General features: G+C 41.5%; 1 protein-coding gene and 2 long non-coding RNA genes across 3 annotated transcripts in view; 1 reads left to right on the top strand and 2 right to left on the bottom strand.

The window, feature by feature from the left end:
- Positions 1-7,599: 7,599 nt before the first annotated feature.
- The window catches only part of kcnk10a (potassium channel, subfamily K, member 10a), a 47,484-nt gene continuing 33,149 nt past the window's right edge, over positions 7,600-21,934 (top strand). The window contains exons 1-2 of the mRNA XM_074615458.1: positions 7,600-7,732; positions 14,555-14,940. Of these exons, the coding sequence (XP_074471559.1) occupies positions 7,678-7,732; positions 14,555-14,940 (441 nt within the window). The 5' untranslated portion in view covers positions 7,600-7,677. The remainder of the gene's footprint in view (positions 7,733-14,554; positions 14,941-21,934) is intronic.
- LOC141756441 (uncharacterized) lies at positions 9,710-10,956 on the bottom strand. The gene is made up of 4 exons (XR_012591474.1): positions 10,575-10,956; positions 10,350-10,460; positions 10,108-10,185; positions 9,710-10,000 (listed from the first exon to the last, which is right to left on the bottom strand). It is a non-coding gene; the product is annotated as an uncharacterized LOC141756441 (long non-coding RNA).
- LOC141756287 (uncharacterized) lies at positions 11,052-11,650 on the bottom strand. The gene is made up of 3 exons (XR_012591434.1): positions 11,627-11,650; positions 11,407-11,478; positions 11,052-11,268 (listed from the first exon to the last, which is right to left on the bottom strand). It is a non-coding gene; the product is annotated as an uncharacterized LOC141756287 (long non-coding RNA).

Genomic DNA, 21,934 nt, shown 5'->3' on the forward strand with positions numbered 1-21,934 from the left:
CAGATGTTAAAGGGATACAGAGACTGGTTGGTATGGTGAACTACCTGTCAAAATTCTGTGATCATCTGTCAGATGATTGTGAGATCTTGAGACAACTGACACACAAAGAGAACATGTGGGAATGGACTGACGTACAGGAGGCAGCGTTTCAGAGGCTGAAAGACAAAATAGCCAATACACCTGTTCTGAAATACTACAACCAGGAAGAGGAGTTGACGCTACAGTGTGATGCGTCGGAAACAGGACTGGGAGCCGCCCTGACACAAGGGGGTAAGCCAATAGCATTCGGTAGTAGGGCACTTACACCCACTGAGAGGGGCTGTGCCCAAATAGAGAAAGAATATTTGGCGATAGTATTTGGGATGGAAAAGTTTCATCAGTATACTTATGGTAGACAGGTGACAGTACAGAGTGACCATAAGCCGCTGGAGAATATTCACAGGAAACCACTTCTTAGTGCACCAAAGCGACTGCAGAGGATGCTACTCAGGCTGCAAAAGTATGATATCAACGTGGTCTATGTGCCAGGCCGAGATATGTTGCTAGCAGACACACTGAGTAGGGCATACTTACCAGAGAGTCCTAAGGGAGACACTGAGACAGAGTTAGAGACTGTGAACATGGTTAACTACCTGCCTATCTCTGCTGAGAGACTGAGCTCCATCCGATCTGCTACAAAATAGGACACAAAGTTACAGATGGTGACAAAGTGGATTCTGACAGGGTGGCCACAGAACAAAAATGACATTCCAACAGACAACCAGCACTACCACTCATTCCAGGATGAACTAATTTTCCAGGATAGCATAGTGTTCAGAGGTGAGCGAGCAGTGATACCGGATGCACTCAGAGCTGACATCACTCATCGTGTCCACTCTTCTCATCTGGGAGTTGAAGGATGTCTCAGGAGAGCAAGGGAATGTGTATATTGGTAAGGAATGAATGAGTACATAAAGACTTTGGGCCAAGGTGGGTACCGATTTGTTTTTCTTTAATAACAAGGACTACTTGATAACAGTAGATTACTATTCCAACTTTTGGGAGATAGATTATCTACCAGACACAAAGAGTAGTACAGTAATCAGGAAGCTAAAGGCCCATTTTGCACGACATGGGATACCGGATGTTGTTATCTCAGATAATGGCCTACAATACGCATCTCAGGAGTTTCAGCGATTCAGCCAGATGTGGGAATTTGAACACAGGACATCCTCGCCGGGATATGCTCAGAGCAATGGGAAAGCTGAGTCGGCAGTGAAAACGGCCACGCGTCTCATGCTGAAAGCTAAGGCTGCGGGACAAGATCCATACTTGGCTATGCTGGACCATCGCAACACACCGAGCCAAGGTCTCAACACAAGCCCGGCACAGAGACTTCTGAATAGGAGGACAAGGACTCTGCTCCCTACCAGGGACACTCTGTTGGAGCCAGAGATAACAGACAACGCACATGGACTGATACACAATAGACAGCGACAAGAGAAATACTACAACCGCACTGCAAAAGACATGGACTCTCTGAAAAAAGGGGACAATGTGAGAGTTCAGCCTTTCGAGCCACATAAGGTCTGGAGAGCGGCGGAGGTGATGAAACCTGTAAGCCATAGATCTTATGAGGTGAAACTGGAGTCAGGTGGTGTTCTGAGAAGAAATCGTCGGCACCTCAGACGCAACCATGATACAACCTCCACACCGACACAAACCGGGACTGTGGTACACACACCAAAAGCGGAAGTGGTAGAGCGGGGTCAGGTGGGACACCAACACCCTGTCACTACCAGGTCAGGTCGTCAGGTTACCAGACCTCACTACCTGAGAGACTTTACTCAGTGAGGAAAGCAGGGTTTCTGGACTCTGGCAAGGCCTCTGAGAAAGGAGTAATGTTTAAAATGTGATATCCGCTGTTTGTTTTGTTACAATGTTAAAGAGGGTTAAGCTAAAAAAAAAAAAAAGAAATAAAAAAAAAAGAGGAGAAAGAAAAGTGTAATGTATATGCACAGTTTATTTTATTACAATGTTTTGGTTATGTATATCTGTAAAGATAATGTATAAGTGTCACAGTAACCCAGAGAGGATAATTTTATTTGTTTCCAAGTGATAGTGGCATTAATAAGTAATATTCTGACTGATGTTGAGAATCTACATTTTTTGTTTAATTATAATATTAGTCACTGAGTTTGAGTAAGAGACTTTACTTCAAAGAAAAAAAGAAAAGATGTAACAATAGGATTGTTGGTTCCTAGTTGTTGTTGTTCCGGGGAACTGTTAGAGTGTGACACAGACAAAGTAACGCTAGCTGGAGCTGAATTAACATGTGGACTGTCGTACTGAATAAAGTCACAAGTAAGCAACTGTAATGCTTTAACCGTCCAGTCTGTATGGTTAGTGAAGAACGGAACAGATTTAAACAATCCAAAAAACACATTATAATGTATTGAGATAAGCCCAGTCAGCCCCTTTGCATATTTTATCTTAATATAACGTTACTCCATCGAGTTTATCTGATAAATGCTGTGAAACTAACTTAGTTGTGGATTGAACATTTTTAGCCTCGTGGCCAAGCTGCTAGTGAGGCTAACGTTATCCCTAACTAGCAAGCACTGAATTACAACAGGACAGCAAAACGTTAATAAGTGTTAATAACAGGTTAATAAAAACTGAGTTAGGTTCACTTATTTCTTTTTATTGAATACAATGTTAGTACTTACAGTGAGGGGGAAGATGTCCAGCTGTCATTTCGTGTCATCCAGCTTCTGATGGCTCAAGGTAAGTTTCCTTTCCTTATTATGTATACAGTAGGTATATATATATATATATATATATACCTACTGTATATATAATGACTCATCTTACCAAGAGTACACTTTGTATTTCACTTTCTTTGTCCCAGGAATCTGCCACAGCAGTTGACATTGAGAGGACAATCTCCATACCTGAAACTCCTCGTCTGATACTGCTTGGTATGTTTACATCATTGGACAGGGAAGAAATACAATTTTCTATTAAAGGTCCCATATCGTGATCATTTTCAGGTTCATACTTGTATTTTGTGTTTCTAATAGAACTTGTTTACATGCTGTAATGTAAAAAAAATAAAAGTTTTCCTCATACTGTCTGCCTGAATATACCTGTATTTACCCTCTGTCTGTTTCAGTGCATTTCAACGGAATTGCAATGGAATTTTGTTGCTAGGCAACAGTTTGGGTCCATGTTTACTTCCTGTCAGCTGATGTAATTCACATCCACTGCAACAGGAAATAAACTGGGACACATTTAGAATGTTTACGTTTAAAACCGTGTAATGATCTATACATTGTGTATTTGTGACATCACAAATGGACAGAAATCCTAACGGCTTGTTTCAAACGCACAATTTCTGAATACAGGCTGTGTGTTTCTCCATATATTGAGCGTTTTGACAGTTTAACAGTATTTTTATAGCACTTAGACCTGAAAATCTCACTTTTTACAATATGGGACCTTTAAAGCATATGTAATAGTCTTGTAAAGAGATGATGATCTCATTTGATGATCTCTATTTTCAAATGTATCTTATTTCTCTTAGTTGGAGTAATGGTTAATACATAAATCATTTATTTTCTAAAAAACAAAAAATGCCATTTTTGAAAGAAAATAGAAAGTAAACCAAAACCCCCTCTAACTGTATCATAGTGACTTACAGTAGTAGTTTGAGCATCAGCTGCTCTTTCTGCCACTAGCCAAACAGGATACATATTATATCACAATAACTATTCTGTAACGATAAAAACGTCATCTCTCTGCATGTAACTCTGCAGCTATTGTTATTGGGGGCAGTTGAAAAGAGTAGCAGTAACTGTTGATTCAGGGCACTAGCAAAACAGATGGACAGAATATTCACAACGGAAAAAAATAGGGTTTCTCAACTGGTATTACAGATGACAAATTCTTTTTCATCACTCAACACGTCAACATTGACTAAAACCCCATAAATCTGACAGAGGAAAATTTTTCTAATTTTCAGGTGAAACGGCAGGAAGCTGTATTCAGCGCTGGATGATCAGCATTGAGGGCCACATCATATGTGAGGGCATTCCTGACGGGGTTTGTGGCATTGTTTTCCACCTTCTATACCTTTAATCTCCAATACCAAGAAGAGGCACATGCACACTGGAATTCATCCAAAAGTTAGATACTTTCAGTAAAAGCTGTTTTTAAAAAAAAATCTTTTTGATGACATTGCACTTCCATATATTTGGTGGCTTTTATTGTGTTATTAATCTGAGTGAGTTACACAACTAGATTTTTACACAGTGTCTGAAAAAACACTATCATAATAAACCCTGAAAGAGGCACCAAGGCTGGACAGGGCAAAGTCATATCAAAGAAAACCGGCAAAGTCGCCAACAAAAAGACAACAACCGTCAATCCAAATGTGTCCACCCTGCTGAGGAGACTCATGGACTTCCAGTGGGACTTCATTTAAGATGGTGAGCTTACTTTATCCTATTACTCGTATAATATATATTTATCATAACACAGAGCTTGTCTCATTCCTGTAATTCTTTATCCCTCTCAATCTCACCCTCCTTCTCCATTCCTCTCTCTCCTTTACAGAGTAGAAAGTCTGAGAGAACTGGTGTCTTCTAGTAGGCCATAAGTCATTCACTTAGTACCTCACCATCACCCAATACTTGGATTTCAGCATTTAACCATTAGCCTGGTTGGATCCTGAACATACAGTTCAGTGCATGTCTGGTGGGGTTCATTTTATTTATTTATTTATTTTTTTGACAGAGCCATTATTGACAAAACACATTTTATTTAATGTTCTTTTTCTTATTTGTATCACTGAAATGCCTTAAGTTTGGGGAATATATACAATTTATTCACGTTATATTATGCACGGCAAGATATGTGAGCGTTTTGTTGTAATAGTTCAACTTTCTGTAACAGCTCCACAAAGCAAGGTTTTCAAGATTGCCAGATGACTGCATAACAACAAATGATGCAGTTTCTTCAAATGAGCTGTTCTGCTCTCACCTGGTTTAGTTTTCTAAACATTCTTTCAAATTTTGCAATATTCATATTGTTATTAAAAAAAGGTTATATAGTTGATCATGTTCAAAGTTCTGAGCCTAAGTACCTGCACTTGTATTGCACTATCTACAGCAAAAAGCCAAAAGAATTTTGAGAGAGAAGGCTGTCTCAGGCTTGTGTTAGCATGCAATTGTTCTGCATGTGCAGTTTATATCAAAATAAAAAGTAATGTGCAATAAGAAGGTGTGGATTTGTTCTCTCTCACATTGTAATTACATTTTTGTACAATCAGTGATTTAACTCTGTTCTTCACTCACAAATATGATTTTGTTATGGTTTGTGTTCTGTGCTTGTAGCCAGCTTTAGACCGGGATTTTGGGAAGACTTACAACCAGTAAGGTCTATTATAGCCTTTTTCTGAACAAAAGTGCCTTTAATCGTATGTATAGACTATTCCTGTGTGTATAATCTGTTAAATCAGTATTAATTAAGGAAAAAAATAATTAAATGGTTTATTAAAACGTATGTAAAAAAACAACAACTAAATAGTACATTAAAACAAATCTGTCAACTGTAAGATACTGTAAAAGGAAAAAGATGAAACAGCTATACAATGTATTTTTAAACTAGTCAGTTAACTGTAAAATACTGTGAAAGAAATCAAAAAACAGTTCATACTGTACTTGTCATTAACAGTACACAACCGTAAATGTCAGTGACAGTAAAACAATGTTAATTTTACAGTAACATAATGGCAACCCTGCTTTCAGCTGTTTGCTGTTTTTTTACAGGACAATTTCTAACAGTGGGGATTAACGAACCTGCGGCGTCTTGTTGTGGGCACAGAGCAGCAACTAACCATCGACTTGTGGAGGTAAACAGATAAACACAAACTGTCTGTGCAGAGAAAGAACTGACAGCTGCAGATTCTGAGGACAGACAGGCTGGACATCTGAAACATGATTCATCAACCCCGCTGTCTCAACAGACCTTTTATTTTACAGGTTTAATAATAGACTAATGACGTTACACCAGAACACAACACAAGAGAACAAGTCAGATAACCAAAGGTTCCCATTCATTTTTATAATGGACATTTGTGTAGTGATATTTTATCAAACCGTCAAAAAAAAAGCCTACAGTCACAAGACCAGTCTCTTGAGACAGCGGGGTCTGTGAGATTGACAAGTCCGGCTGGCTAGCCAGCCATCCCCGCAGGCTTGTGGATGCTTTGTGGAGCTTCTCAACTCTGAAAATGCTGTCCTGAATACCAGTGGTCTAGAAGTGCAACAACAGTCACTGATGTCCGACTTTCCCATTTCCACAGTGTTCAACTGAGTGAGTTTGTTGCCTGACCCTAAAGAAACTTCTCCGATGTGCCCAGGCCGGTCACTCTCCTTCCTACAGCTACTTCCTACCTGCTCTGCCCTTTCTGAGTTTGATTAATAAGACTAAGAGCATGACACAACATGCACATTTGCATAATGAAGCAGAAATGCATAAAGAAATGTAAAAACAGATGTATGAATAAATGTATAAAGAAGAGAAGACAATGAAATAAGTTTGGGGAAATAACTAAGGGCTGAAATGCTAAGGGAAAACATGCATAAATAAATAAATGCTTTTACACATACTGTAAATAAACACATAAATATATATAAAATAAATAAAAAGCAAATGCAAAATAAATACATAAATAAAAATAAATGCACAAATATATAAATATTTTTTTAATTAATACAAATAAATACATTAATAAATAAAAGTGGAAATTAAACAACATTAAATAAATAAGGGAATTAATACAAAGGTAAATAAAATTAAAAAAAAGCTAATTAAAATCAATTTATGTCACATTTTATCAATTAATTAATGACTACATTTATTTTTAATATTATTTGCTACTTTGAATGGCATATTTGTTCATTCATCTAGTCATTTATTTATGCATTCATTTTGGCAGGTTGCTCCTCCATACACTAGAAGTTTGTCCCCTGGACAAGACTCAAACAGTGTGTCCCTTATTGCAAAGTGCTACCAGATTGTCTTTCTGTTATTTCGTTTCCTCTGCTCTGTCTTGTCCTCCAGGCCAGCTGTTATCTTGTTGTGTACACTGACGTCGTGTCTTATAGTACGCAGCCGCCTGGCACTCCGATGCGCTGCGGCGTGGAGACCCAACCAGAACGCACCAGAAGCAGTTTTGCGTCGTGGAGAGGTGGATCCTGACTATTCGCAGTGCAGAGTCGCTGTTGAGCTGCAGCCCGCCGTCAAGACGTGATAGAAGAAATCAACCACAATGTAAACATCAGCTTCTTCAATGGAGCATCGTCTCCCGCTGCGGGCGCCTGCGGTGTTCACCATGTTCACCACTACACGATGCGGACGCTGATGCGGCGAGCGGGAAGCCTCTGCGCTCCTGAAGACCGCCGAGGGTGAAGAGAGAAGAGCAGCTGCATCCACCAGCACCCACCAGCATCCAGCAGCCTCTCAGCCTCCACAGCAGCAGCAGCAACAGCAGCAGCATCACACTCTGCGGATTGTGTGTTTCCACTCCCTGCCTCTCTCCATCTCTCGGTTCTAGTCGCCGTGATCGACCGAAAGGACCCTGAGACATTAATCTTCTTCATCCAACAGCACCTAGACAACAGGAAAATCAAGATGAAATTTCCAACTGAGAATCCAAGAAAGCCTGGGAGCATGAACCCTCCACCAGGTTAGACTGACAATTCATCTTCGATATTGTTTTCATAAAGACTGCAGTGAGTCCACAGGCAAAACATGTTGTTATCCAATCTGTATTTTCCCATCAGCTGTTGTACTGAGTCTGGTGAAAATGTCTCTTAAGATCATCTCATTACTGCCTGTTGTTAAATAAAATGCCACAGTGTGTGAACCAGTCTGTAGGCTACCTGGTCTGCAGCCACTGGGCTGGTTTCTATGAGGCAGCTAGATATATATATATATATATATATATACATATATATATGAGCTATGAAAGATTAATGCTGACCAGAAATTGACTTTACAGAGAAATATGGTAACGTTACAATAGAGGCTAATGCTATGGGAGAATAGGTACTGCAGCTGCGTCTTCACTGTGGCGTCTATTGACGTGGGGGGGGGGGGGCATGTGTTGATACCTGTGCAACCATCCATTGGGAGGCAAGGAGAAATATGTATCTGAGCTAATTGCGCCCAGGAAAATGAAAACAGGAGCTTGAGTGTGATGCAGTGGAGACATGTTGAAACATTACCTCATCCACCGCTGGCAAGATACCCCCAAATCCTGCATGTCTGTCACGTCCTCCAGCGTCCGCATCAGCATGCTACCCAGTCCTTACAGGTGATTTAGAAGTTCGGCACATGAGACAGACAGAGAGAGTGATGACAGCCTCCCACACCATTAGTTCTAGAATCTCTAAAGCGTGCTGTTCATCAAAGCACCTGCATGTGAACAGTGCAAAGACCATTCTATATTTTCATATAGATGATGAAATGTGAAAATCCAGTGGTTTTGTTTTGCCTGTCGGTCACGTCGGGAGATCACCACTCCCATGGGAGTGTAACCAGTCAGCAGCCTGTGTTGGTTCCAACGGATAACTGGCAGCAGCAGCAGGTGTGACATTTAGCACCATGTTGCCTTTTCTATATTGAGCACTTTTAATGAGGTACACAAATGGGGTGAAGCCAGGTAAAGCCATTTTCATTATAGTATTTATTAACTCAAGGTCCACTATATATCTTTTTCCAGAGCTTTCAACCACATCTCACAATCCTCTTCAACTGTTTTCACCCCCGCAATGGCAATGACAGCATTTTTATTAAAAACTGAAAACTTCATCGACAAAGTCCACCTGCTGATGAAGATTGTGAGATGCAGTTGAAAGCTCTGGAAAAAGCTTGTAAGTAGACCTTGAGTTAAGAATTTCAGTTTAAATACTATTTACTGTAGCTCAGAGGGTAGAGCAGGTCGTCCACCAATCGGAAGGTCGGTGGTTCAATCCCCGGCTGCTCCGCCGGGGCAAGTCGCGTATAGGTGGCATACACTGACAGCCAATGAAATTGCAGACTTATTAACGCTGTCCAGGGTGCTGAAAACGCCGCTCTGGTCCAGCAGTTTTCTCCTGAATATTTAAGAATTATTATCTGGAGTATGTTCGAATCCCACTTGGTACAAAGTCTGTGATACATTGTCAAAGATAATGAGCTATTTGGGAATCAAGAAATGTGAGTCTTAGTTTGTTATTTACTTCTTCTGATTATCATTAGATTAGACTAGTCTGGTTATATCAAGTTCTTGACTTACTTAAAGCTATTAACCAATTATATTAGAGTTTTCTTCCTATGTGTAACATTTAAATTGCAATTACTTAATTACTTCAATTAGAGACTTTACTGTTCACTATAAATTATTAATTTATTAATGAGACATGTAGACATTAGTGAATTAAATGTATTTATTAACCACAACTGTAACAGTAAATATTCAACAGAGCCCATATTGCAAGGTCACACATATATCACACAAAAATGTAAGGTAAAGTAAATATAATATTGTATATAATAAATGTAATAATTATTTACATGAGCAAAATATACAGTATATACAGTGGAAACCGGTTACATTGATAAACCGCTTATATGGGGCAGTGGTGGCCCTCCCTCATTACCACCACTGAGATGCCCTTGAGCAAGGCCCCCCCAACCGCTCCAGTGGAGTTGCTCAGTGACCAGCAGATCAGACTGTGGTTGTACTGGGCAGCTTCCAGGTGTGAATGTGTAACTGTGTGAATGTGATCAGGGCGTTCCTGAAAAAGAGAGCATTGCCCTCAGTGAACCTCCCCCTGAATAAAATAAAGGTAAAAACAAATAAATAAAATATGGATCAAAAAGCTTGGGACAGAATCATTCCTATGCAAATGCTGTTTAAGCTGTGGAGGAGGACAGCTGGGGACAGCTGATGGCCTGGGTAATGGCTGACCTGGTCAGGCAAGAAGAAAGACATAGCAAATTATTAAGATTGTGTGTTGACTTGATTCTATCTCTTTGACACGCACACAGCCAAATCAAGAACATTCAAATACTTACTTTGAGCTCTTGGCGGTTGCAGCGGCGGTTGAATGGGCTCTGCAGACGTCTCAGGAGAAATCGGAAGTGCCTCTGACACTATATAGAATATTAAACATTTCATTATTATTCACAGTAAGATAAATAAAAAACTTGACTATGACATTGTGCACCAGTATCTGATTTACATCAATGAGAACAGTTCCGATGGACACTACATATGGATATTTTTAAGATGCAAATACAGTTAAAATAATACACACCTGGAACAGTGACAGTTGTCTCTGTTGGCAAGGGTCCTGGTGTTTCTGGCATCAGGAACATCAGCTCCTGAGGAAGGGGCACAGGTCTCTTTACCATCGGCAGAGCAGGGGCTGCAAGGAGATAAGGACCACAAAAAGTAATCAATTATTGGTTTATAACGGACATAATCAGAGGGAATATGACAGAAAGGTTTAAATGGATAAAAAGAAATATAATGCATTTACCATCTACTTGTGAACCCGTCAGTTCAGTTGGTGTGGACAGTGTAGCAGATGGTACTACAACAGAAAAAATCTTGTCAGTCATTTATATTTTGACAATATAAAAAAAACTGGTGTTAGTAAAGGCATACATTATCCATCTTTTACTTCACCTGCTTATCTCAGCCTTATATAGTTAAACAGACTGTTTGTTACATTAAAGTATAAAGAATTTCATTCATACACATGCAGTTTAGTTCTGTATGGATAAATATTTAGTAGTCAGTCATTACAATTTAGCCTAAGCAGGGGAAGCAACATGGCACACTGCAAACACATGCATACAAGTGTTAGTAACCACAGCAGTCCTATATGTATATATATATATATATATATATATATACATATATATATATATATATATATATATATATATTCATCATATAAGTCTAAAAACTGGAATAAAGAGTGCTACTTACCCTCGACATGACTGGAATCAATTCATAGTCACTAGGACAACAAGTTGAACAGCAAAACACAAACATGACCAGAACATGGTCAACATGAGAAGGAACGGTTTATGTCATGCTTCGGTTTGGGATAAGAATTCATGGTCCCAGAGTCTCCGTCGACGACAGGACGTTTTTGTTTGGTTAAGAACCTCTTTCTGTTCCCGAAGCCTGTCGTCTGGCAGTTGATGCTGATGGTGCAGAAACAGCTGTAAAACACAAACAAAAACAATTAAATATAAACTATATAGAATACACAATTAATATTAAACAGGCTGAACTGTAAATTATTTTGAATCTTCAGGCAGTAGAAACAAACCAATATAAGACAACAAATGTTTACTCACAGCTCTGCACATGTTGCTTAGAAGGACAGATACCCAGCATCGCTCTCTCCAGCTCTTCATCTTCATCCATCACTGTGATGCAAACAGACAAGAATTAGAATGTACTAAAAATATGGCTTTACTGCACTTAGGATAGTATGAATAAAATCTACCTGTACACCATGTATACCATGACAGCATATACATTTTTTTGACAAAACAAATGGAAAACAAGACCCACCCATGGCTTCAGCAGGGGCCTGTGAGACATGTGTCACCAGAGAGGAGCCAGAGGGGGAGGGCAGCTTCTTCTGCAGGTACACTTGTAGTTTGTGCATCTTTGTTCCTGGAGCACAGCTTTTCCTCATAATAAAGGCTGCATAGCCATCATCCCTGCTGTCCCAAATCTCTCTCCAGGTGCTTTTGGCACTAGAGCCAAAACCAACCAGCTGGTCATCCTCTGATGCTGCTGCTGCTGCTGCTGCTGTCACAACTGGCTTTTGTTTCTCATAATTGAGAAGAGACTGGATTTCTTGAAAGCTGAGGGCATAGCTCACAAATGACAGCAGGCTGTCCTTGCTGTGCCTCCCTGCCATGAACACTCCTGCAGTCTCCTCCTTTTGCTGGTTCTTGATTAGGTAGATGGTATACCCAATGTCATTTTCAAGGAGCCAGCGGAAGGACTTCCCTTTATATTTCCCAAACTGCAGGATGTATTCTCCAGCCACATCAGTTTTATCTGAAGCATCCCCTCCTCTTAAAATGATCACAGTCAGTGCATTTTTCCTGACCAGCTCCTCCTTCACGGGTGCAGACTTGTCCTGTAGAGAGGGGTTGTCTTTAAGGAGTTTGGCTGCATCCGTTGGATCCTGACGGAGATATCCGAGTGGTCCCTTGCGGAATGTGACACTCATTCTCCCAGGGAAAAAAAACGTTTTCTGCATTTTACCTGTAATGAAGAAAAGCATATTGATCTATTAATATGTTATAGACAGGCATTGTTTTCATAACAAATGTTAATAGTGAGGGTCTCAAGGGAGAGCAGGAATTAGGAGGTTCACATCTCAGCTCTAGCCCCTTTACTGTCTACATATTCTCACTGTATTTATCAGGGTTTTGAAGAAAGAAAAAATGATATCAAATACCTTTACTTTAATATTACCTTTACTACTTTGTATAGTACCTTGATTAAGTGCCTGCCTTTGTGTATGTCTTAACGATGAGCTCTGGTTGTTGAGGCAGATCAGCCCCCCCCACCCCCAACCAGTGATTCAGACTCAAGTAACACTGAAGTGTGAAGTGTCTTATCCAGCAACGCCCTGCATTCAATTCACCTTTCCTATCCCAAACAGACATGCATTAGACTATATTTGATATATTCTGCTTTTGACAAGCTCAGACAAACGTGGCCTATTTAGTATTTTGAAAATTGTAATATGGTATAGAAGCATATAATAAGTGTTAAAATTAAGCATGAATAGTACGTTGTACACAACATGACAAAGTATGAAAAACCCTGAGACATTGGTTCTCAATTAATAAACAATATTCTGGTGTTCTCTCATTTTAACAGAGGTGGAAGAAGTACTCTGATCTTGTACTTCAGTGATAGTACTGATACCACAGTGTAGAAATACTCTGCTACAAGTAAAAGTCCTGCATTAAAAACCTTAAGTATAAGTACATGCTGTGACAACAGCGTTAAGTGCAAACACGACGACTTTATGATTCATATGAAGCTTGTTCATTTATCATTCTGTCAATGTGTGTATGTAAAGTAACGTTAGTGTGTCCAGAGTAACGTTATATCTAACCTTACTGCTGATGTAAGCTGCTGATATACCGTAATTAACGCTACATTAGACATTAATGTTAACTAACAACGTGATGCTTTCAACCTAAGGAATGTTAAGTTTCGTTAGCTTGTAATTCATCCGAATATACCGCAGCAGCTCGACACAATAAACTGAGGAAACACGGCTAATGACAACTTTATAACACGTCAGACAGCGCCAGGATACATTATAATAACATGTTGGTTCATTGTTAATAATGTTACGTTAGCTTGTAGTTCATCCCAAAGTCGCCAACACGGCCGCGGCGACACAATAAACTGAAGAAACACGGCTAACGTTAACTTTATAGCGTCCACAGAAGCAAGAACACGCCACACAGCGCCAGGATACATTATAGTAACATGTCGGTAATCGTTATTTATCTAAATATAACTCACCGTTTGGCGTAATGTCCACACAGCGCAGCTCAAGCTCAAGTCGATGCGAAGTGTAGCTCATCCAGACCAACACTGCCAGAGTGGCGAAGGAAACAACAACTCCTCCTCCTCTCCTCGGAAAAAGGGCGCCAAACAAACAATAGCGGCCAAAGATATATTGCATCCGTAGTGGTTCAGCACTACCATAGAGAATGAATGGCAATGTGTTTGTATATCGATGTGTCCTTGAGCAAGACACTTAACCCCAAATTGCTCCCGAAGGCAGAGCCATCGGTGTGTGAATGAGTATTTAGACTAGATCCTGATGGGCAAAGTTGGTACCTTAGCAGCCTCTGCCATCAGTGTGTGAATGAATTTTTGCTGCAACCCAATTCTTTTCATTATTGATGAATACATGGAAAAATGCCAACATCTTTCTTTTTGTCTTTAACCATGACAACTCATGTAAAATATGCAGAGTGCTCCATAAATCTATACTACTTACAGGAGTCGTTTGTGAAATAGTTACTGTACAGGGTATTTATGCTTTTTTAGATAGTTCATAGCAGGAGGCTTTCACTATTGTTTGTAAGTCAGGTATTGTCTTCAGGGTTTTCCTCCTGTCGTTCTTGTCATTCATGCTGTTCACCTATTGCATATCAGTGTTTATCAGCAGGAAATATCACCGTATCATGCAGACAATGCATGGTGCTCAAACCTACAAGTTGATGGACAATGTTTCCCTGATGTTGAACTTTTAATGTTAAGATTATCTGCCCAGAGAATTCTTTACATTCCTCCAGATGCTAATTCAAAAAAGACACTACGGTAGTGGACTACAGTTTTGGTTTTCTTTCTTGTGCATTTCGTTGTGCAACCCTTTGTTGTACAATGACAATAAGTGAACCTTGTGATGTTGCAGCACACATCACGCTGCTCATTTGTCCTTTGTTTCAGTGGACGTTCAGACCAACCTGGTCCCCCCCAAGAAGGTGCAGCCAGGTATGCTTCAGTCCAGCCTGGTGCAGGCCAGCTTGGCCACCATGCAAAACCCGATGGGCTGCCCTCTCCCGAGGCTCTCCGTCTCCTCCCGCGCCCCCAGCATGGTGGCCAGCATGGAGGCGGTGGCCGACGGCTCGGCCCCCTTCACGATGATGAAGCTGAAGACGGTGCTGGCAGTGTTTGTGGTGGTAGTGGCCTACCTGGTGGTGGGGGGCTTGGTGTTCCAGGCACTGGAGCAGCCCTTTGAAAACGACCAAAAGATCACCATCACAGCAGAGAAGGCAGACTTCCTGAAGAAACACCCGTGTGTGTCCCCAAAAGAGCTGGAGGCTCTCATCAAGGTAAGAGCAGCCGTTGGTCGATACTGCAGCCTTTCCTCAGCTCTAGATGTAGTCTCCAGTGGGGACTCAGGTCTACTGAAATCTGAGCTTCATATCGATCTGACTCCATTCAAGCTCCACACACACTCCACACTCTGCCAGCCACCCTGGAACTGGATACAAACCACACCGAGCTGTCTAGTACATACACAGGTGTAGAGTCTTAATGGCTCCTTGACATCCTTGAAGCTCCTCGAGGTCATGTGAATCTGACATAATATTCTCCTGAGATATTTTTATATGAGTAGTCGATTAAGTGAATCGCTTTGGATTTTGGTCTGTTGGTTGGACAAAGCAAAACTATTTGAAGCTGTGATGTCTTTCTGAGATGTTGCTCTTGGAAATTGTGATGGGCGTTTTTGACTAAATGTTTAATTGCTTAATAAAAAAATCATATTAATTAAAAAAATAAGAGATAACGATTGTTAGTTGTTGCCCAAGCTGAGTATCTTTTTTAGTGTGGTTCAAACCACCAGGAGCCAGATGTTCAAACTTAAAGCCTTACAGTGGAGATTTGCACATCACTGAATTAAAACAGATTTCAGAGTTCTTACATAGAGATTAGTTATTGTTCAAATATTACACCTAGTAACTGTTGTAGCTGACTGAACAACTAAACAACTAATAATAGCTAATAGCTTGCTAGTATATGACTTGTTTAGGGTGAAGATTGTAAGAGGGAATATGTAATATGGTAGTCATATCTGACCTTAAACCTGATTGAAATGCTGTTTAATAATTATGTTATTGATGGGAAGATTTATTAAATAAATAATTAATAAATTAAAAAACGTTCTGTCAGTGACATTACACTAAATGGCCAAATGAAGGTTGCAATATTTCACAATATTTTCACTACTCACTCTAACACGTCTCCATGTTTGCATATATAACTAAAACAAAAGCATACCTATAGTTACAAAGTATTATCAAGTAAGTTCAATATATCATTTCTAATACATCATCGCTCTTCAGGAAGTTTTGTAACAGCTTGTGAAGCCACAGTGAATTCCTGTTTACATAGTTGCTTTTGATTGGACAGCGTTACAAATGCTTCCTGGCAACCGATTTACGCATCCCTTCACTAGCGAAGGCAATCCTTGAAGGTCTTATTGATGACATTTTTATGTAGATAAATAATCTTTTGAAAATAATACTTCCACAGAGCTTTTAGAAAGGTGCCGAATAACACTCGCCGAGTTTCATGTTGACAGCTCGCTGATGATTCTCTTTTACAAATCTTACACAGAATCTATTTAATCTTTTTCATTCATCTGATGGCATGGCGGTCAAAATATTAAATCCAAAAATGCACCGGCAAAAATAGTAAACACGAGCAGTAGAATGACACTTGTCCAGCAGAGATGCCTGATTGTCAGGTGGTGAAGAGGGCAAAATCCATCCGGTCTGACCGCACCCACCCTCTTCATCAGGAGCTTATATCCCTACCCTCTTCATCAGGAGTTTATATCCCCACCCTCTTCATCAGGAGTTTATATCCCCACCCTCTTCATCAGGAGTTTATATGCCCACCCTCTTCATCAGGAGTTAATATCCCCACCCTCTTCATCAGGAGTTTATATCCCCACCCTCTTCATCAGGAGTTTATATCCCTACCCTCTTCATCAGGAGCTTATATCCCTACCCTCTTCATCAGGAGTTTATATCCCTACCCTCTTCATCAGGAGTTAATATCCCCACCCTCTTCATCAGGAGTTTATATCCCTACCCTCTTCATCAGGAGTTAATATCCCCACCCTCTTCATCAGGAGTTTATATCCCCACCCTCTGGCACCCTCTTCATCAGGAGTTTATATCCCTACCCTCTTCATCAGGAGTTTTATATCCCTACCCTCTTCATCAGGAGTTTATATCCTTACCCTCTTCATCAGGAGTTAATATCCCGACCCTCTTCATCAGGAGTTTATATCCCTACCCTCTTCATTAGGAGTCTATATCCCTACCCTCTGGCACCCTCTTCATCAGGAGTCTATATCCCTACCCTCTTCATCAGGAGTTTATATCCCGACCCTCTGGCACCCTCTTCAGATTCCCGTCAGTCAAGACAAACAGATACAAACACTCATTCAAAGGAAAAGGACGTAGTTTGCTGCTTAAGCTGACTTCTTATGATGATGATGTTGATACCGATTCTCATTTCTTGTTGTATCGTTGTCGCTGGATGATTTTGTTTGCTTGTTGGGTGTCTTGATTAGAATGCTATGCTGGTCATATTTAGCAGCGGGATGACAGGTAGTCTTTATTATATTGTTTTGTTCATTGATGCAGTGCTGCTGAGTCTGTACTGCTGAGAGTGTGCTATTTTGACTGTGTGATTTCATGTTGTCTTTATGTTTTATGTCACACCTTGTGCTGCCAAACCAATTGTCCTGCAGGGAAAAATAAAATTGAACTTGATCTTGAACTTGAAGTATGGCTTTTCTAAAAATTTAATTTTATGATTGTGAATAAATCATTTTTTTAAAAATTGACGGGTCTAAAATTAATGTTTTATCTCTCTGAAATTTATGTGACATTTGTCTAACGAGACTTGTGAGCCAATAGTGTAACAACGTTGGTATGTCGTGGTATCTCTTTCATCAGTGATCAAGTTGTCAGTGTGGAAAGCAGTGTGGAAAACGTTTGACAGTAAGCGGCCGGCTTCACTCCGCTACCAATCCCAGTGCTCAGCGATAAAAGGAAGCTGCCTCTGTCATAGCTGGCCGCAATGACACTGGTGTCTCATCGTCCGAACAACAATAACCCATAAAAATTACAATTTGGCATATTTAAACAAAACCAACAACAACTACCAACAGCCAAAGTCCTTACAACCTTAACTAATGTGTTGTCACCGGTTAGATCATCAAAATGAGAAAAATTACAGCTTCAACCCCTGAGGAGATATGTTAGCATCTTAGCATGGCGACCTGTTGCCCAACGTTATAGTTCCCTCAAACAATGTATAACGAAGATGCCCATGAGAGGGGATTCAGGGTGGTCGACCAAACCAGAGTTGGTGATTGTTGGAAAGACATACCAAGACAGTTTTGGTGAGTTATATTTTGTTGCTGCTGGAACAACTGATCTCCCTGCTGAAACAAGGTTACGATATTGCAACGCTAGTTCTATATGCACACGCAGAGCCCTCTACTGGACTCTATGAGTGGTACTCTCCTCCAATCACACGTAAGCATTCGTCCACTGAATTATGCATAATTGTATCGAGCCAATCAAGACACGCCTACATGCGGCCCCCACAGTATACGGCAGGAGCAACTCCTTGGTAGAGGTCTCCACTTGTGCTGATAGAACTATGGTTACAATATTGTAACCTTCGTTCAAACTCACACAGGCTCTGACCTCTACTGGACTACTGGGGCGATGCACTCACAAAGCAATTCCGCCAGGTGCTTCTCGAAAAGGGCTCCACCGGCCACACCATCATCGAAGCACACAAACAACTGGTCAGTGTGCCTGAAGGGGGGCCGTGCATTCAACATAACATGTCAACGCACAAATAGGGCATCCTGCCTCCCTGTCTCCCGCATGGGGTGGAGGACAAAAAGCATCTGGTTGTATGACTCTCAACCTGAATGAACTCCTCAACTTCTTGGGAACAAAGGAGGGGTTCGGTCTGAGAGTAGCCCTGCTACGGTCGACACGAAGTCTCAAGCAACTGGGGTGCACCGACAGGGCGGTTAGTTCACATGTTCTCTTAGCTGAAGTCAAAGCCAGTACCAATGCTCTCTTGAATGACAACGCCTTCAAGGAGGAACGCTCTAGAGGCTCAAAGGGGTCCTTCATAAACACTGTAAAAAAGAGTGAATAGACACGACTGTAGAGGGAAGGGGATCTAGCCTTCTTTCCTCACTCAACGCTGGAACCACAACCACTTTGACATGTAACAGGCAATTGTGGATCCTGCTCTTGCCACCTGGATGGTCTGCACAACCTGTACAGACAGTCCAGGCCTCCTCAGCCTGTCCCTCTCAGGAGCCAAGCCTGGAGAGGATGGCCCATGTGGGCATCGCGCCTATTGCCCCCGCCTCCTGAGACCCCTCCAGGGCTGGTCCGCTAACAGTCAGTCAGTTCAGCCAGCTGCGTTCCCAGTTGAAATATTTTGTCAACATTTTCCAGCACTTGACTGTCACATAGCATTGCTGTTGGGGCGGCTGTGGCTCAGAGGGTAGAGCAGGACGTCCACCAATAGGAAGGTCGGCGGTTCGATCCCTAGCTCCTCCGGGCACTAGTCGAAGTGTCCTTGAGCAAGACACTTAACCCTAAATTGCTCCCAAAGGCTGTGCCATCGGTGTGTGAATGAGAATTTAGATTAGATCCTGTGTGAATGGGTGAATGCTGACATGTAGTGTAAAGAGCTTTGAGTGGTCAGCAGACTAGAGAGGGTATATAAATACAAGTCCATTTACCATTTACATAACAGCGTTATGCTTCGGCTTAAAACTCTCTGACCAGCCCGCTGATTGTGGAAGCAGGTGGGCCGCGAGGTCTTCATTGATGGGGGGCATGCCGAAGCAAGACGCCTCTGTGCAACCCTGCCCCTGAGAAAATCAACCATACTTGCCACAGGAGCTCTCTTTTTCAATGGTTGTGGCCAGAGCGCATCAACAAATTGGACGATAATGCGGAAGTTAAGGCGAGACGAAGGCCGTCTGAGCTGGCCGAGCCAGAGACGGCTTATCAGTCCCGGCGAATCGAAGTCGGTGGTGGGCTTTGGCAAGCTGAGGAGCCCGAGGAAATATTGACGCCATCATCTGCAGATGAAGCCGGTGTCTAAGCAGGAGGCAGCAGCGGAGCATTAGTGGCTGGAGTGGGGACTTCGATGGCGTCGAGCTCAGACTCCGGGTCACTATCATCACAGCGGAGCATCACGTTGCATTGTCGGAACTGATCCCACCGCTGCTTGCATTGAATCTTGGGAATTGGCCGGCAGGCCAGGCAGTCTGGAGGTTGCAGAACACTCTCTTCTGCATGGTCCGCCCTGAAGCACTGGAAACAGGCGTCCTTGAAGATCCACTCCGGCAATGAGGCTGGGGCACAACAGACAATGGCTAGGTTCTTGAAGCGGCGTCTCCATCCATGGAGATTAACAGTCAGTAGGCAAACTGCTGACCGCTGAAGAGGAAAGGATGACTGACAGGAAGGAGCACTGTATTATATACTGTGGGGTCCACACATATTCAGGTAGGCACGTCCTGATTGGCAGGCTACGTTTATGATAATTTCAGTTGGTGAATGCGTGCGCATGATTGGAGGACAGTTTTACCCATAGAGTCCAGTAAAGGGCGGAGCCTGTGTGAGTTATAACTACGGCATTGGGGGAGGGGGGGGGGGGGGGGAACACACACGTAATGTAGGCCTATAGCTACATGTTGTAAAATGATTTCATAACTTTACCACAAAAGATTCACCACTTGACATGACTGACTGAGTCTCACTCCAGTCAACCATAAAATATTCAGGTTGTGCAACAAACTGGCAACCACTTGTTTTGAAGTTAATGCCATGGAGCGAGGAAGGAGAATGCAAGATCTAGTGGCTGAATGTTATCAATGTTAAATTGCACCTTTAAGTTTTAATGATAGAACCAGATTGAAGGATAGGTTCACAATTTCTGAAGTTGGTCTTAAAACAATAGTTATATTAGTTTGTCCTGTTCTACTAGCCCTGAAGAGATCTGTTGACATATCAATTTCAGTGCAAGTGATGGTGGAAAACATTCACAGTCCTTATTCTGTGTAAAAATGCAATCTAAAGTTTATAGGAAGCTAATGTGAGACTTCAACAGTCTGTGACCAATAAACTGGATATCTTCCAAAGTTTCAGTCTTTTCAGTACAAAATTCCCTCCTTGTGTTACTATCCCTCTGCGACTCAGACAAAAAAAGACATCTGAGGAAACCAAAAGGGGGATGTTTTTACTAAAAAGACTGTACATTGACTAACATTCCATAACTGTGGGATATATTGTTGCACATAACGAGGACTCATTTACTGTTTGTACTTATTACTACAAAAACTATATTATATGCACTATAATTTGCATACAACCCAGGTAATCATGAGCCAGGATGTGCAAGGCTGTCTCTAAGGAAGTCAAGTGACGTAGTTTAGAGAGTGACAAAGTCCAAACAGACCTCACTGTGTTCAGATCTGCATACTATACCGTACTCTGGTGAGCCTGATTACATTCCAACTGCGATGTGTTCTGCGTGCATTCACACCCTAAAGTCTAAATCTTAGAAGAAAATCAAGAATTCAGGAGGTTTAATAGAATGACATGACTTCTGCCTCAGACACCATGCTGAAACCTTCAATGACAAAGTCTGGGTTAGTTTTACCTAGAGTATGCACTGTACACTACACTACACTACACCTTACAATTTGGGGGAAGACATTGAAGATTATTGAAAAGTCCTTGAATAAGGTGTCAGGTGGTGTGTGGGCGCTGCCAATCTGTTTGCCTGTGAGCGTCCGTCAGCCCTGTGGGGTGCGTTCCCTCTGACTGGTAATAACCTTGGTGCATGTTATGTTGGCTCTGACATCTTTCAGGCCCTGGCTATTGCAACCAGGTGTTAAATGACAGACATTATCACTCACTGTCAGTGGAAACGTGTGTCGAATTAAAACCTCACCCGGGGGCCCGTCGTCTCAAAATCAATCCAGGATTCTAACTATAGAAAAGGAAAAACGGCATTCAGGAAAGAGCTTTGGTTTTCTATTGGTCTTGCAACAGTAAAACGTGAGCAATGTCTGTGTAGCTTCCAGTTGATCTTCCCTCTCTCCTGTCTTCTGTGCCTGAAAAAGCTCAGAGCACTGTGATCCCCCTTTTACATTAAAGGTCATATATTATGCAAAATACAGTTTTTCATGACTTTTCATCATACCCGTGTCCCCAGTGTGTCTAGAGACCACCAAAGAATGAGAAAATACCA

Source organism: Sebastes fasciatus, chromosome 18, assembly GCF_043250625.1.
Source record: "Sebastes fasciatus isolate fSebFas1 chromosome 18, fSebFas1.pri, whole genome shotgun sequence".
Lineage (NCBI taxonomy): Eukaryota > Metazoa > Chordata > Actinopteri > Perciformes > Sebastidae > Sebastes > Sebastes fasciatus.